General features: G+C 42.3%; 1 protein-coding gene across 1 annotated transcript in view; it reads right to left on the bottom strand.

Annotated features, from left to right (window-relative positions):
- Positions 1 to 17,251, bottom strand: part of SPOCK1 (SPARC (osteonectin), cwcv and kazal like domains proteoglycan 1) — a 637,569-nt gene that overhangs the window by 119,876 nt on the left and 500,442 nt on the right. Inside the window, exon 6 of the mRNA XM_075900445.1 lies at positions 12,880 to 12,994. Coding sequence (XP_075756560.1) covers positions 12,880 to 12,994 — 115 coding nt within the window. The remainder of the gene's footprint in view (positions 1 to 12,879; positions 12,995 to 17,251) is intronic.

Below are 17,251 nucleotides of genomic sequence, written 5' to 3'. Positions count from 1 at the left end.
GGAAAGGACAGCAGTGAAGGAGAGTGAAAAAGAGCTCCCACAGTTCAATGTTGACACAGTAGCCCTGCGCTTTGTCAGTGTGTCATCCACAGAGAATAAAGAAACGGGTCAAAAACTCAATAGAAATGGCATGTTGCTGACTTTTGATTGCAGAATGTCAGCACACGGACAGAGATTTCTTTTAGTTTTTCCAAATAGAAACAAATACCAGTACATCTTCCATCTCCAAATACACACAGTATCAAGAAAATGGCCTACCTTGTGACAGAAATGCTCTTTCCCTCTATAAAATATATTGGAAGGAGCAAACAGGTCATGCTGGTGGGGGAAGTGTCAATATATATGACAGAAAGTGCAGAATCAAATGAAGTAAAAATTGTAAATGAACCAAACTGTTCCACAGAATCTTTATGGATAGTTCCATACTTTAATAACATGTATATAGAAGTACAGGGATATATTACTGTCCACTTGACCAGGATGGTGATAGTGACTGTGAAATGTTGAGAGAGATTAGAGAGGCTATAAAAATTAAAAAAAAAAACCTCAAAATGAAAAACTATCCCCATTTTGACTGAATACACAACACCTCAGGAGAGGATTCAGAGATACAATTTCTTAACACCTTACATGACTGCTTCTTGGAGCAGTTAGTTCTGGAATGCACAAATGGAGAAGCAATTCTTGATTTGGTCCAAGAGGTAAATATAGCTGGACCGCTTAGAAACACTGACCATAATATAAACAAATTTAACATCCCTGCAGTGGGAAAAACACCACAGCAGCCCAACATTGCGCCATTTAATTTCTGAAAGGGAAACTACACAAAAATGAGGAATGCGGTTAGTTAAACAGAAATTAAGAGGTAAATCCCTGCAAGCTGCATGGAAACTTTTCAAAGACACCAGAATAGAGGCTCTACTTAAATATATACACCACATTAAAAAACACAGTAAGAGAATCAAGAAAATGCCACTGTGGCTTAACAACCAAGTAAAAGAAGCAGAAAGAGACAAAATGGCATTGTTTAAAAAGTGGAAGTTAAATCCTAGCGAGGAAAATAGAAAGGAGCATAAGCTCTTGTCAAATGAAGTGTAAAAATACAATTAGGCAGGCAAAAAAGGAATTTGAAGAACAGCTAGCCAAAAACGCAAAAGTAATAGCAATTTTTTTTAGTACATCAGAAGCTGGAAGATTGCTAAACAACCAGTGGGGCCACTTGGGCTATAGCTACACTGCAGCCTTTTGTCAGCAGAGACAATGCAATGCTTTTTGCGGAAGAGATTTTTGCGCAAAAACAAGCAGTGTAGACGGGGCCGTTTGGTGCAAAAAAAACCTTTAGTACAAGATCCCTTATGCCTCAAAAAAGAAGGTATACAGGATCCTGTGCAAAAAATCTTGTGGGCTGCAGTGTAGACGTAGCCTGGACGATCAAGATGCTAACGGGGCACTCAAGGATGATAAGATCATTGTGGAGAAACCAACTGAATTCTTTGCATTGTTCTTCGTGGCTGAGGATGTGAGGGAGATTCCCAAACCTGATCCATACTTTTTAGGTGACAAATCTGAGAAACTGTCCCCGATTGAGGTGTCATTAGAGGTTTTGGAACAAATCGATAAACTAAACATAACAAGTCACCAGGACCAGATGGCATTCAGCTCTGTTTGTCCGATGCTGGCAATGGGCGATAGGGGATGGATGACTTGATGAATACCTTGATGTTCATTCCCTCTGGGTTATCTGGCAATGGCCAATGTTGTAAAACAGGATACTGGGCTACATGGACCTTTGGTCTGATCCAGAGTGGCCGTTCTTATGTTCTGATGGACACTGGTTATACTGAACATTTTGGATATAACAAATGGATCCAACAAATCATTAGTCCTCCTCTACACTCTACTCCAGAGAAGGAGTGTGTCAAAGCCTAGAGCACAAAACTGACAGAAATGTGGGTTGTAATCCCTGCTCTTACAATAAGCACTGTCCAACTTCTGCAAATCACAAAGTATATCTGTTAAATGGTTTATCCCTCTGTAAAATGTGGATAATATTCAATTTACCTCATGGAGTTTTTCTGAGTGTTTGCAATATTAGATAAAAGGTTCTATTAGAAAACCAGATGGATTTTTGTTTTATTTTATTTTGTTTCATTATTCCATGAGTTTGAAACCATTCTATTCAAAATGTCTTACTTAGAAAACTGCCCCAAAATTTAAGTATCAGAGAAAGTTTTGGCACATAACAAAGGCCAAGTGGAGAAACATTTTCATATGTATTAATTTAAATTCAAGAATTAAATTCAATTAATCCATGTTAGCTATTTATTTTTACTTTTCACAAACATTACATGATGCAACTTTACAGACACAAATCCTTGTTGAAAGTTAATTCTGAGATGCAATATTTGCTGAAGGAACATTAGGTATGATACATTCAGGGCTCATCTACATGGCCCTGCAGTTTGGACTACAGGCAGTCCCCGGGTTACATGGATCCGACTTACATCAGATCCCTACTTACAAACGGGGTGAGGCAACCCCGCACTAGCTGCTTCCCCCCAGCAGACCAGGGAGACGCGAAGCTAGTGCCCCCCCCAGCAGACCAGGGAGACGCGAAGCTAGCGCCCTCCCCTCCCCCCCAGCAGACCAGGGAGACGCGGAGCGGCTTTTCTCAGCAGACACCTCAGCTTGAGAATAAAGGACTGAGGGAAGTGAGGTGTGGGAGAATAAAACTGAGCTCTGGAGAAATGTTTGGCTAGAGTTTCCCCTACAATATGTACCAGTTCCGACTTACATACAAATTCAACTTAAGAACAAACCTACAGTCCCTATCTTGTACGTAACCCGGGGACTGCCTGTAATTTCTTTTTTTGCTACTGACCTTTTGTTTTCCTGACCAAGACAATAACACTTCCCGGGGACATTTTTTGCAAGGTTAACAAGTCTTTGTGCAAATACAGAGATGAACCTACTTTGAATTATCTCATCTGTTCACACTCCAATAGATCTGTAAATCTGATGGAAACAAATCAAAACTGGTATGTTGGAATAGGGAATTGTGATTCCTAGGAAACATGAAAGGCTGACAAAACCAGAAAGAGACACAGTGACATTAAATATTCACCACCCTGTGGGGCTCTTGTGTTGTTAATACACTCAAGTAATAGGAGTTACAAATGTGTATGAGCAACAGATAGACTCCAGGGTGCAGAGACTGCAATTAAGCATTCATATTCACCAAGAGGAGTCACCATTGCTACTTGTGTTGACTCTTAAATGAGATATATCGTGTGTTCAATAGAGCACTCTGGTTTCATCAGTAGGCATGGAAGAACTAACATCCATAGCAAAGTAAGGCCATCACAGTTTTTTCTCTTAAGTTCTTGGCTCACTTAGGAATGGTTTAATAACTTCTATTAACATTAACTGAAGTTGCACTTGCCTAAGGATCCTCAGCTAATTTCTATTACATGCATAGTTATTAGAGAAATGTACATGAAAACCACAGAGAAGATTTAATGTCTTCAATAAGTGTTTTCTCAAAGGTAGCTCTAAGAATTGTATTTACACATTGCAAGTCCCCCGTTTTTGCTGAAATATGGCCTTTATATCATTTTGCAGTGTTAGATAACATGGAACATACTCTCTGAAAGGGCAGTAAATTTCAGTGCAGATTACAAAAGAATTTTTATCTCTGGATAACTGAGTTGCAAATTAGCGGTTTGCACAGAAGCATACTGTAAAGCATAAAGCTGCAGTGAATAATGGACCATATCTAGAGTTTTCATAAACAGCAGAGATCTTACATGGGCCTCGGGAAAAAAGAAAGGCAACCAGCTCTAGTGCCTTCTCTTGCTTTAGAAATATTCCATTAGCAAACCAATATAATCATGAGTGCCCTAATTCTCAGAGGACTGAGTAAAATTCAATTTAAAAAATGAAGAATATGATTCTGCTTTTTCTTCAAAGATGTAACTTTATAGCTCAAAGCTCTATTCTTGGTCTTTATCATTAAAGATAACTAGCCTGATGCACTTTTCCTTCCCTAGCATTTGTGTTGTTTTATTTTTTATTAACTCTTTTGTAATACCTGTTAGTGCTGTAAAGGGAACTTCACAATTAAAGTAATTATTGGCCTTGATTTTTGTTCTCTAAGGAGAGCTGTTTTTGTAGGAGCATAGTGGAAGGATAGGGAAATATATCTCGAACACTGCAGTCAATTGTGCCTCAGAGCACATCCACTTAGATTGCTTTTCTTTAATACTGCTGCCAATTTCATTCACAAGCGTATGAAAAAAAGGTCATGACATTTAGAACAACAGTACTCTGGGAATTAAATGTTCCTTTACATTTTTAATTTCTGAAAGTAATTTATTGTGGAATAATATTTGAATATGATTGAATGAATGTGTAAAGCTTAATGCCAACTACATTTAAATTGAAGTTTGAAAGCACATATATGTAACCCTGATGTACAATAGGTATAGAAAAGTTTGTGCAATAATCAAGAAACCTCATTCCCATTTTGCTGGAAGTCCTTGTGCTGTAATTCCCTTTAGTATTTTTCCATTGACATTCCTGTGTGAGGCTCTTTTACTATTTTTCCTTATCAATATCGTAATTCAATGGATTTCACTAACTTGGTTTCTAATAAGGAATGGTTATCAATTATTATCTGTCAATATAATTCTTTTATACGAGTCCAACGCTTGAAACCTCATTAGGAAAAAAAGGCATTTATCTGAGAATCTTTCTGCTGTTTATATCAGCATAGCAGGATAATGCTAATTATATAATTGTACGGCATGAGGAAAACTAAAGCATTCATCTTTCATACATGACTTCATATAGCACTTCCTTCACATAAAAGAAAGCCAATGTCCAGAGAAAGTCAGGGACAACAACTTCATGCTCAGACTGAAGATGGGAGAATACAACAGGCACTACTAACCTTAACCTCAAACTCAGGCTGCATCTTTTTACTGAAAGTTTGAAATACTACAGTTAACAAAAGAAAACCATCTGTTTTATCCTCTAATGATTCGGTGACTGGAGATGCTTCATGATACTCAGCTGTTCTATCGATCATGATCAGATATGTCTCATGGGCAGCATTCCCTCTATTTTTTTTCCATTGGAATAAAATTTGTTATGTGCACTGAGACACATGTGGATGTGTACCACCAGTAGAAACACATGCTGCCTTCTGGGGGCATTGCTAATCAGCTTGGCAGCATTTGAATCTCTCAGGGGGGGGGGGGGGGGAGAGGTGCTCAGCTTACAGGGAACATTGCTCATGGGTATTAGCTTGACTAGAACTCAGAGAATATTACTGCAAAAGTTCAGGGGCTTACCACTTGAGCTAATGGAGAATGCCCCTGAAATGTACAAAGGCTAAGGCTTTTCTCTTCTGAAGTCAGCCATTAAGAGCTCAATAGGATCACATAAGCCGGAGCAGATCTGACTGATATCCATGCAGAGAATGACTCACTTACTACAGACTTCATAACCCACCCCGGTATACAGCTAAAACTGTGCATCTACACTGCACCCTAAGCTTGAAATAAGCTACATAATTTGAGCTACACAAACTGCGTATCTTATTTCGAGTGTATGTCAAACTAGCTTATTTCGTAATTAGGCACTGCCTACACAGCACCAAGTTTTGAAATAAACTGCAATTCCGAAATGTCCATTAATCCTTGTGGAATGGATGTCAGAATAGCGAGCCTGTTATTTCTAAAGCTCTTTTGAAATAACGGGCCCGCTGTCAAGATGTGGAATAACTATTTTGGGATACCAGAAGTATCCCGAAATAACGCCACAGTGTAGATGTACCCAAAGTAGGCTTAACTGATACCGACATTTATGTTTATTCCCAGGCTTGAGCAGAAACATTCTTGCGGGCTCCTCCTTGTTAAAAAAATTGATATCACACAAATGATGAGCTGAAGGTTTCCTTACCCTCAATGGGCCAAAGTCAGAGGTCATGTGTAAGAATACGGGTGAATCCAAGGATATCTTAATTGGTGTAATAAACACATTGAAGGGTCTTCAGGAAAATTTAAGTTACACCACTTTAGACTATCCCTTTGATTTTGGTCATTTCGTGTGAACCTGCACCTCTTACCAAGCCATGGAGGTTTGCCCACTAACACCACGATTCAGTTTGGCTCTTTGAGTTTGTAAGTGTAACCCAGAGACACTAAGACCACTGACAAGGGACAGCACGAGGCCAGATTGTGCAGCTGTCTGCTGGTGAGACAGTGAAGATCCGTGCATGGAGTGGCTGCAGAATCAGAAGGCTAGGCCTGTAAAGACAAACACTCAAAGTAGCTATGACGTACACTACATCTCCTAAAAGGTAGCTTCTACTAACTAATTTTCACAGCTCCTATTGCTTTTAGAAGAAAACATCTGTTTCATCTGCTACCCAAAAGATAGGGGGATAAGGTCCTGGTTGTCTGGGGCTTTGTCTACACTGCAGGGCTTGTGCACAAGAAGCCTTTTGCAGAAGAGTCCTTGTGCAAAAACTTCTTGCGCAAAAGTGCGTCCAGACCCCAAAGTCATCGTTTTTGCAATGCACTTTTGTACAAGAGAGCGCCCACACTGCATGGACGCTCTTGCGCAAGGAAGCTCTGATTGCCATTCATAGAATGGCCATAAGAGCATCTGTGCTTTTTTGGATAGGCTCTCTTTGTGCAAGAAACCCCTGTGGAGAGTTCACACGTGCCTTTTTGCGCAAGAGCTGTAGCACAAAAAGGAGTTATGCCTTGTAGAAGGAGGTATACCTACACCGCAAAAAGCCCTCTGTTCTGTTGATTGACTGGAGATTTTCTTACTGCGGGTTTTTGTGCAAAAACGTCCTTTTTTGTGCAAAAACCTTGTAGTGTAGACATTGCCAAAAAGTACAGTATAATCTTTCATTCAAATTATGGTGCCAGTGGTGAACCTCATGATATTCCATCTGTATCGATTACTGGAGCACCCTTTCCCGCTTTTCAGTACCTGGATTTTTGAAGGAATATGCACAGGGCACGCCTACAACACCACACAGCTGCTCAGTGCTTCAGTAAATTATATACATTTACATAGAAAAACTGATTTCCACCTTGGGTATGTCTACACTACCGCGTTATTTTGAACTATCTTATTTTGAAATAGTTTATTTCGAAATAACATGTCTAGATACAAAATGCATTTTGAAATAGCGTTTTGCTATTTTGAAATAGCGCGTCCACAGTGATAGAACGCTGAATTGCACTTAAGGCCAGCTGGAACTGGTTCTGGCAGGGCATCAGGTCAGGAGTTAGCCTCAGGCAGCAGCCACACAAGGTATCTGAGACCTGTGCTTAAAGGGACAACCCCCCCTTCGCCCCCCCCCCCCCCGGACAGCCGGTTCTAAGGTTTCCCTGCTTGCTTGCCTACCTCACTGAGGGACAGCAAAGCATTTTTTCTCTGTGCTCTGGTTGCCCTCACTCAGGACACCACAGCACTTTGCAGCATGGAGCCGGAGCCACCACTGAGCACTTTGGTGCTTCTCCTGGATGTGTTGCTGCAAGCCTGGCAGCATATTCTACAGGCAGTAACAGTCTCCCTGGTGTGCCCCACTGGGGGCTTGTGCCTCATTCCTCCCTCACGGCCTTCCACTTACCCCTCCCTAACCTCCCTTCCTGCTGTACATTAAAAGACACATGTGTTCATTACAACAAAGCCTCTTTATTGAACAAAACTGGGGTGGGGTTGGGGGAATGAAACTGAGGTGAGACTGGGGAAAGAAGGTGGGAGAGGGGAGGAGGGAGGGTGGGAGAGGGAAGGGGGAAAACTGGGAGGAGGGAGCTGGTAGGGGGAGGCAAGGGGAGGAGGAGCTCAGGGTTGGGGGTCTCGCCGGCCCAACTGTCTCCCAGCACGGTGGGTGCGGGGGCCTCGGCATCCCTGGGCATGTGGGGAGGAAGAAGCGGGAGGGGGAGAAGGAGTGGGAGGAGGAGCGGTAGCTGGGGAGTCAGCAGGGGCTGGAGCAGCAGGAGGCAGCAAGCTCTGCCCAAGGGTTGATGACTACCACGGGGGCACGATCTGTCCTGCCCCCCAGGTGCGGTCCATGGCATCAAAATAGGGGCAGGAGTCTGGGTCTGCCCCTTGTTGGGAGCCGCCCCCTGTGACCCTGGCATACACCTGCCACAGCTCCTTTATTTTCATGTGAACCTGCTCCTGGGTTCGCATATGGCCTTTGGTGGCCAGGCTGGCAGCCAATCGCCCATAGACAGTTGCGTTCCTCCATTTAGTGCGGAGATCATGGACGTTGGAGGCATCCCCCCAAACCTGAATTAGTTCCCTGATCTCCGCACTGGACCAGGTAGGTGCCTGCCTTTTCCAGCCCCTGGCAGGCTCCTGGGAGCTAGCAGACTGGTCCTGGAGGGCTGGCTGGCACTGGCTGCCTGGCTCATGCTGGGTCAGGTGCAGAGACTGCTGGCTCTGGGCTGGCAAAAGTCTACCCCTTTAAGGGCTCCGGGGGAGGAGGGGAAGAGAGGGAGAGGAGTTTTCTTGGTTGTGCCCAGAGTAGCCACCAGGGCATCCTGGGAAGGGCTGGAGGCCCCCTATTTCGAAATTGGTGCTATTCCTTGTGGAATGAGGTTTACCAATTTCGAAATAAGCCCTCCGTTATTTTTATTTAATTTCGAAATAGCAGTTTGGCTGTGTAGACGCTGGTAAAGTTATTTCAAAATAATTTTCCTGTGTAGACATACTCCTTCTGTGCCCACACAAACCAGCACATGCAGATGCTGCAAAACAGGCACTAACATCTTCCAGTAATCTGCTTAGGAGCAGTTTCTTTGCATATATTGTGTATGCAGGAGGAGACTATCTGTGCACTTTAGTACACATGTTCATATCTACATACTGGTTTCATTTCCCATGTGGCCATTCCCTCTCCCCGATAATGTCAACTTGCAGAATGCTCTCTCCATGCATTTCTGGGTGGGGGAAGAATCTAGGCCAGGGTTTGGCAATAAGCCGCCCACGGACTGGCTGTGGTTTGCCAGGTTTAGCCCCTAGAGGGCTGCCAGCACTTCATGGAGGTTAGGTTCATCCATGGCTATTAGCCAGGATGGGCAGGAATGGTGTCCCTAGCCTCTGTTTATCAGAGGGTGGACATGGGTGACAGGAGAGGAATCACTTGATGATTCCCTGTTCCGTTCACTCCCTCTGGGGCATCTGGCATTGGCCACTGTTGGCAGGCAGGACACTGGGCTAGATGGACCTTTGGTCTGACCCAGTATGGCTCTTATATTCTTATTTACCTGCACATCTGTGGCCAACGGGAGCTACAAGTGGCCGGACCCATGGAGGTATAAGTAAATAAAGCACCGGCAGCCTGTCAGAGGCTAAATCTGGTGGATCACCTCCAGCTTATTGTGCACCCCAGATCTGGGCTGTCTCCAGTTCACCAGCATGCCCGTTGTCAACCAGAATTTGGCCCCTGGAAGCAGCAGTCAGAAAAGTGGCTGTGTAGCTCATGCCAGCCCTAAAGTTAATGCTTTGCATGTGGAGTTAAAAAGTTTGAAAGACAAGCAAAACAATAGTCTAGAGTGCAGAATACATGCATCCTATCAAATCCGATTCATCAAGATAACGGTTATTAGAATTTTTTCTGTTGTCTGAATGAAATTGTAAGCTTAAAATGTCTCTGATGATTTATTAATCTGATACTATATCTGATAAGGGCAAAGGAGAGGTCATTTAGGGAGCAGATTATTAGAAGAAAAGTGTGTGTGTCTGTGAATGAGAAAGACAGACAATATGAATTTATCTGTGAGTATTCTATAAAAATAATGCAGGCCACATAAAGCAATACTGAAATTATTCATTGTATCACAGAATCTCACCAGTTAAAATGTTTCATTTAAGTTTGATCACTGTGCAGAAAAAATATTGATGCCTTCCAAAAGAGGGAATAGGCTGAGTTTTCAAAATGTTAGCTGAGGAACGATGCTTCATTGATAAATCTTTCCAGAGCAGACATTAAATATGTGATATTAAGTTTACTTTGTGTTATTGGAGGAATTTTCAGACATAAATAAAAACTGCAGCAATATGAGTATTGCTAAACAAAGCAGTCTCAGTACAAGTTATTTTGGTCTTATGCGGCAAATCCTTCAGTCTCCATGGAAGGAAAACTTGCACTGATTTCAAATCGAGTTTTGTCTGCAGAAAGGAAAGTACTGCAGGAGTTGGTCTTTTGTGTTGAGTTGAATAAATATCAGGGGTACCCGTACAGTGCAAGTTATGGCTAAAGGCGTCAGGACCGCGATTCCACACAACTTCAAGCCTATGAATAGTCTTAATGGGAATGCTCTGGTGCATTTAAGCATGTTGGTAACTTTCAGCAGGATCAGTGCTTGAGTGTGAAATTCCCCCTAGTGCCTAACACCTGCACACCTTAATCTGAGGCTTCTGTTGCAAGGGAGCCCTCATGATGGTCCTCTACATTGGCTTTTCAGCAGCTTAGGCCTTGTCTACACTACCGAGGTAAATTCAGTTAAATTATGCTACTCTGGTTCCATGAATAATGTAGCTGGAGTCAGTGTGGCTTAGGTCAATTCACCACAGCGTCTACACTGTACTGTGTCAACAGGCAATGCTCTCTCATTGACTTATCTTATTCTTTTCGTTTCAGTAGAGTACTGGAATGGACTAGAGAACAGGGTACAAGGCCTTTGTGTGAAAATAGGTGGCAATTCCTACCAGCCAGGTGCCTGCATTATAATCAGCACCCTTGTTAGCAATCTCAGCTGACATGTCAGAGGATGGAAAGACTACAGAGGTCTTCTTTAACTGTACTTTGGTTCTTAACATTTTCCACAATGACTATCACTGGTGCAGCTCCACAATGGGGAACCATCTTATAGACAGGATGCCAGCTATGTTGGTCTTTTCAGCAGTGTCTCGTCTAATCTTCTAAGGAGGATTAGACAACAGTGTAATTAAAATGCTAATGGGCACCTGGAGCCCTGCTGTTGTTGCTATGCCCAGGGGAGCGGCACCATTAAGAAAAAAGGTCCAGCAGACTCGCCGCCAGACAGAAAGCTCTTTGTGATCTCTCTCTCCAGAAGAGGATTGAAGCACACTGGCAGGGCATAGGATTGCCAAGTGTCCAGTTTTTTACTGAAAAAGGACTGTGGTGGCTCTCATCAGCACTGCTGAGCACGCCATTAAAAGCCCAACTGGCACAGGGCTGGCCAGCTTCTTCCCTGACTCTGCACGGCTGCTGGGAAGTGGCCCGCATGTCCCTCTGGCTCCTAGGTGTAGGGGCAGTCGTGGGAGCACTGCACACTGACGTCACCCTGAGTGCCGGCTCTGCAGCTCCCATGGCCAGAACAGTGTGAATTCTTTTCATGATGGACTATTCCTAGAAGGTTCAAGACTGATGCGGAGGGAGGAATTAGCGTATGAAATGCTCAGGTCTATGCACCGATCTCCTGGCAAGAGCCAGATGGAAAAGCCATCCATGTGGGAACCCTTGCCGTTACCTTTTTCTTTATAACCATTCAGCATCAGTCTGCTACTGTCCTGTCAGCCAGCCACATCCTCAAATACTCATGTCTGTGTTTCTTAAGGCCTCCTTACTTGAATCTGTCACATAGCCCATTCAGGGACTGGCCCTAGTTGTGTAAGGAAAATACCCGCATTTGAGAACAATAAAGTCTCTCATAATTTCTTCATTTTGTATATTCTACGATAAGAATATTGCCAGGCCAGCTGCCTCTCAAGTGACCCCTTGTAGCCTGATATTGCTCTGCAGCCGCTCTGACTCAGTTTCCCCACTTTTCAGGGCTACTTCAATCAAACTACCAAACAATTCTTCTCTGGGCTGCACACCTCTCCTTGGGGACAGATATATTAATCTAGCAAAATTATTTCCAAAATAAAGACGTCAAAAATCCTTCCCGAGGCCAGTCTCTTCTCTGCTTGGCATTCCTCATGTGTAACCCTTTCCCAATAGACACAGGGCTCCCTGATGGAGGCTACCCACTGCCAACAGGCTCTGTAGTGTCTCTCTCCAGAGGCATCAACAGCCTTGCTGGGCCCCTTTGAAAGGTGGGAGGAGAGCCTGGCTCTGTGCTCCTGCAAGGGGCAGGGCCTCAGGTTAAAGGGGCCGGGTCATGGCAGCCAGTCCTCAGCAAAGCCCGGGCCGCCATGCACCCCTCCCCCACCCAGTCCTCAAAGCCACCCATAGAATGCAGTGCCACACTCCAGCGGCAATTTTAAGGGCCAGAGCTCCAGCTGCCGCTGTCACAGCAGTGGCAGTGGATGTTGGGAGCCCTGAGCCCTTTTGAATTGTCAGGTCCTGGGGGAGTTACTCCCTTCCCCTCCACCGTCGCCAGGTCTGTTTTTCTGCCTGAGCATCTCCATCTGTGCAGCTTCCCGCTGTTCTTTATAGGAGAATCTGTGTCTCCATACACATTCGGTTCTAGTATCGAAATCCCACACCCCATACAAGCTAATAGTAAGGAGCTCATGGCACCAGGCCTCTGGCACTTTAGTGGCAGGCCACCCCAGCATGTGAATCGAGGTGTTTGCTTTAAGCCTTTAGTGTTTTCTACTCAAAATAAATAATAATTGTTAATCACAATTACTCAGAGCACAGTTGTTCTCTGACACCCTCTCTAAAGTGGGTTCCAGGTTCACTGCAGTGAAGATGTCTGAGAATTCAACAAGAAAGCACTTTAAATGCAGAAAATGATTTGCCATCCAGTAGCTGACAAGGTGAGTTTCTTAATGCTTCCTGAAACAAAGTGGCAGAAACTAAATACCTCAAGGTTTCTAAGAACAAGCAGTCCCAGTAAATCACTTAACATGGCATTCAACAGCTGAACTCACCCGTCTTCTCCGCCTTGTGTTTTGGACTTTCTTGTCCTGGAAGGCATGGGCAGGGCCCCTCACATCGCGCTGCGATAGTTTTGGCAGAAGTACAGGCATGAAACTCCAACTTGCACTGCAATTGCAAGAACATAGGAATGCACTGCGGGTTAGCACAAAATGTAGATGCAGCCCCTCTGGGCAAACATGAAATCACACACTTAGCCATACTAATATTTGTCAGATTAAAAAATTCATCCTCTCCTAAAGGTGTTCAGATTTTTAATTAATAATAATAATAAAACCTACTTCTTACATAGTGCTTGTCATCAGCAAAGTATCATTATCCCCATTTTAATAGATGAGGAAACTGAGGCATGATGTGACTTATCCATGGTCATACGCCAGTGCAATGGCAGAGCTGAGAGCAGCCCTCACATCTTCATAGAGCCAGTCACTGCTTTATCCAATATGTATCACTACCACTCTTCAAATATGAAGTTCAAATTTAAAAATCAAGCCAGTCTCTGTGGCCTGTTTATCTCAAACTGCTACATATAATATCACTCATACCATAGTACACATTAATGGCCTGGTCTTGTCAGGTGCTGACTCCTCTCAACTTCCAATTAAATTACTGGGTCTCACTGAATCCATGGCAAAACTTTACTCCGTTCAGTGGTGGGGGCAAAGGGAGTTGAGAGCATTCAGCTCTTTGCGTCATATATGGGTGCGTCTACACTGCATCATAACTTGAAATAAGACACACAATTGGAGCTACGCAAATTGCGTATCTTATTTCAATGCTATTTCAAAATAGTTTATTTCATCATTTGATACTGTCTACACAGTGCCAAATTTCAAAATAAAGCACTATTCCGAAACGTTCCTTCCTCCTCATGGAATGAGGTTTACAGGGACATCGGAATAGCGAGCCCAAAATAATGGGTTTGCTGTGTAGACGCAGGATAGCTATTTCGGGATACTCCGGTATCCTGAAATAGCGTCGCAATGTAGATGTACCTTTAGAGACCAGTCCCTAACCAGCATGAACAGCTCTTCAATGTGCAGCCTTCAGTAGGACTTCTCTTACAAGAAAGTTTTACCGTAATTGTTCATGCAAAATATATCTATTGGCTAGATTATAAGTTGCCTGAACAACTGTGTAAAGTCACTCCCCATAAAAACAGAATAACCACTGAGAAATGCAGCCAAGCCCAGAAATATAATAAGGCCACTAACCAATTATTACGAATTAAAATAGGTCCTGCTGAAAGAAGGTAAGTAAATTGGAGGGAATTTTCCCATCCCCTTAGTCTGAGCAAACAGATGAGTTTTACAGCATGTCTTGAAAATCAGGAGATTCCAGATTGTTAGAACAACGGGGGAAATGTTGTACCCAAATGGAAGCAACGAAGGAAAACTATTGTTTAAAAAAATGTGCTAACAAGAAATGCAGGTACATATACATAATGTACTTATTGTTCATTGCCTTTACTGTTAGAATGACATATATTGTATCACTGATTCCCATTTAACAAAGAGTGTATTTTCAATTGTTGTTCCTCCGCAGCTATAGTGTCAGAGACCTTTTCCGCATATTGAACATTACAACAATAAAAAGAGCTGATCTGACAAGGTGCCAGATAAGGTCTTAGTACTTGACACTGCAATTGTTGGTGTGAGGGCTGACCCACAACTGAAATGCTACATGTGATAAAAGAACACTGATTTTTATTAGAGATTCTTATTTTTTTCCTCATTTTTTTTAGTGTAGGTCAACGTATTTAGAACCCAGCTGCAGTGACATGGTACATTTTTGAAATGCATAAATTGATTAAAAGGTTGAAAGATCAGTCTGTAATGTTACCCCATCAAAATTCAGTGGAGAAACATCACTTCTGCAGTAAAACCCACTGAACAAAATGACAGAATCTTTTATTATATTGGTACAATAGAAGCAAAGCAAATGGAATAGGATGTTGTTACAAGATAAATGCCTTCTACTTTGAAAATTCTGTAAATATCTTGGCTTTGGCTCTGTTTATTTTTTGTTGAAAGGGCTCAGCTTTGCCCAGGCTTTAATCTAGCAGCAGGAGACTATTATCCTGTGACTACCCCCCATTCCATCAACATTATCTCCCAGGCCCATTTTGAACTTCAATGCATCCTGGTGGTTGTATGCTCTGTATGATGTTCTGCCCTTCTGATTTAGAGAATGCATAGACATGTGTATACACATGTGGCTTATCTTAGCTTTATAATACTTATTCCATGTATGGCTATGGGGAATGTAAGTACATATTTTGCACCTTTATGGAAAAGGCATAAACACAATGATGTTTTTATGCCAAATGCAAAACATATGCATTAAAAAGTGACAGACAAGGAAAGGGGAATGTTCCTCAATTAAACTGTTCAGGAAGTGAAGGCCTTCTCTGTACAGCCTGTTCTTCATATTCAAGAGATGTTATTGAGAATACAACAATTCATTTTTCTAGAGCTGAAGTTCCCGATGTCTTAGCCCTTTACAGACCAATTAATTATCTGTTTTATTAGGTAGAGTAAATGCAAATGATGTATCAAAGCAATAACAATTATAATTCTAATATTTATCCTTAAGATGGTAAGACCAATTTCAAACTCATTATCACAATCTGTTAAGAAAGAAAGATAGATTGGTTTCAGGAAACTGTAAAGCTATGTTTTCATGGCTTTCCTTTCTACTGATAAATCAAAACCAAAACAACCAGCAACAAAAAAATGCCAACTCAAAAGCTCATTGAGGAAACTGGAATCCGATTAAAACAGATAAATTCTAGGATAAGAATTTACAAGGATAAGAATGAGGTCGCTGAAGGGAATGATTCTACAAACACACATTCGAGTAACCTCATGCTCATGAGTAGGCCCATTCTCATAGTACTTGTTTCAAGTTAAGACTAGCCAAATTCTAAAGATTAAGTTAAACCGATGCCAAAGACAGAATAACGTAATTCAGGACACAGCTATGCCAGTCTCTTTAAACATTTCCATTTCCTTAAAAAAACAAATGGAGATGGCTTCTTTTCCCTAGAGTGTCCTGTTGCCTTAATCACAGAATCTTAGGACATGAAGGGAACTCAAGAGATCACCAAATCCAGCCCCCTGCACTCATCGTTAGACTAAGTATTAGCCCTAGATCATCCCTTACAGGTGTGTCTAACCTGCTCTTAAACATTTTCAATGATGGGGTTTTAGCAACCTCCCTAGGTGATTTAATTCAGTGGTTAACTAATCTGAGAGAAATTTTTTCCTAAAGTCCAACTTAAACCTCCGCTGCTGCCATTTAAGAGCATTGTTTCTTGTCTTATTATTAGAGGTTAATGAGAACAATTGTTCTCACTCTTCCTTGTAATAACTTTTTATTGTAACCACCTTTTAACTTGAAAACTGTTATCATGTCTCCTCCCAGGCTTCCCTTTTCCAGAGTAAACAAACCCAATTTTTTTCAAACTTCCCTCATATGTCATGGTTTCTAGACCTTTAATCATTTTTGTTGTGCTTCTCCGGATTTTTTTTCCAATTTGTCCACATTTTTCCTGAAATGTGGTACCCACAACTGGACACAATACTCCAGACAAGGCCATATCAACAGAAGAATTACCCCTCTTCCCCCCTCTCCTCACACAGCAAATACTGACAAAGTTATCAATACAACCGGTCCCCGAGTTATGAACGCATCAATTTACGACCGTTCGTATTTACGAACAACCTCCTATAGAGCCAGAACCTGAGTTATGAACGAAATCCGCACTTATGAACAGCATGGCTGTACGTCAGTGAATGTAATCTGACTTACGAACAGATTGATTTATGACCTAGTGTTTGGTACGTAATTCGTTCGTAAGTCAGGGATTGGCTGTACATGGAAGAGGCTGTTCCTGAGAGACTGATTCATAGATCTTAAAGGCTAGACTGGACCATTCTAGTCATTTACTCTAGTTTCTGTATAACACAGACAAGAGAACTTAATGCAGAAATGTCATAAGTGATTCTACCACTCCATCCTCATGTTGAGTGGTAACTTAATGTGAGTATTTTCCCATTGCTTTAAAAGCACTGTTTAAGATGAGCACAGGGGGCACATAATTGGGCCCTGCATTTGTCTGAAGTTCTTCTATGTTTTCTATTACTGGCGGTTGTGATTTTCCTCTGGTGTAGCTCACTGGCCGTGCAAGACACTTGTGCTTCTTCATGAACGGAGCTACATTTGTCTAAAATGATCCCTAAGGACAAGCTAAATGTTCCTAAATTGTTTTTACTGCAAATGGAAATCAGCTCTATTTTTGGTTGCTAAATGTACATTGATATCAATAACTTAAATGAGGGGGGAAAGGGTGGAATTTATTCA

This window comes from Pelodiscus sinensis, chromosome 17 (genome assembly GCF_049634645.1).
Source record: "Pelodiscus sinensis isolate JC-2024 chromosome 17, ASM4963464v1, whole genome shotgun sequence".
NCBI lineage: Eukaryota > Metazoa > Chordata > Testudines > Trionychidae > Pelodiscus > Pelodiscus sinensis.
This window is presented reverse-complemented; position numbering and strand designations above follow the sequence as displayed.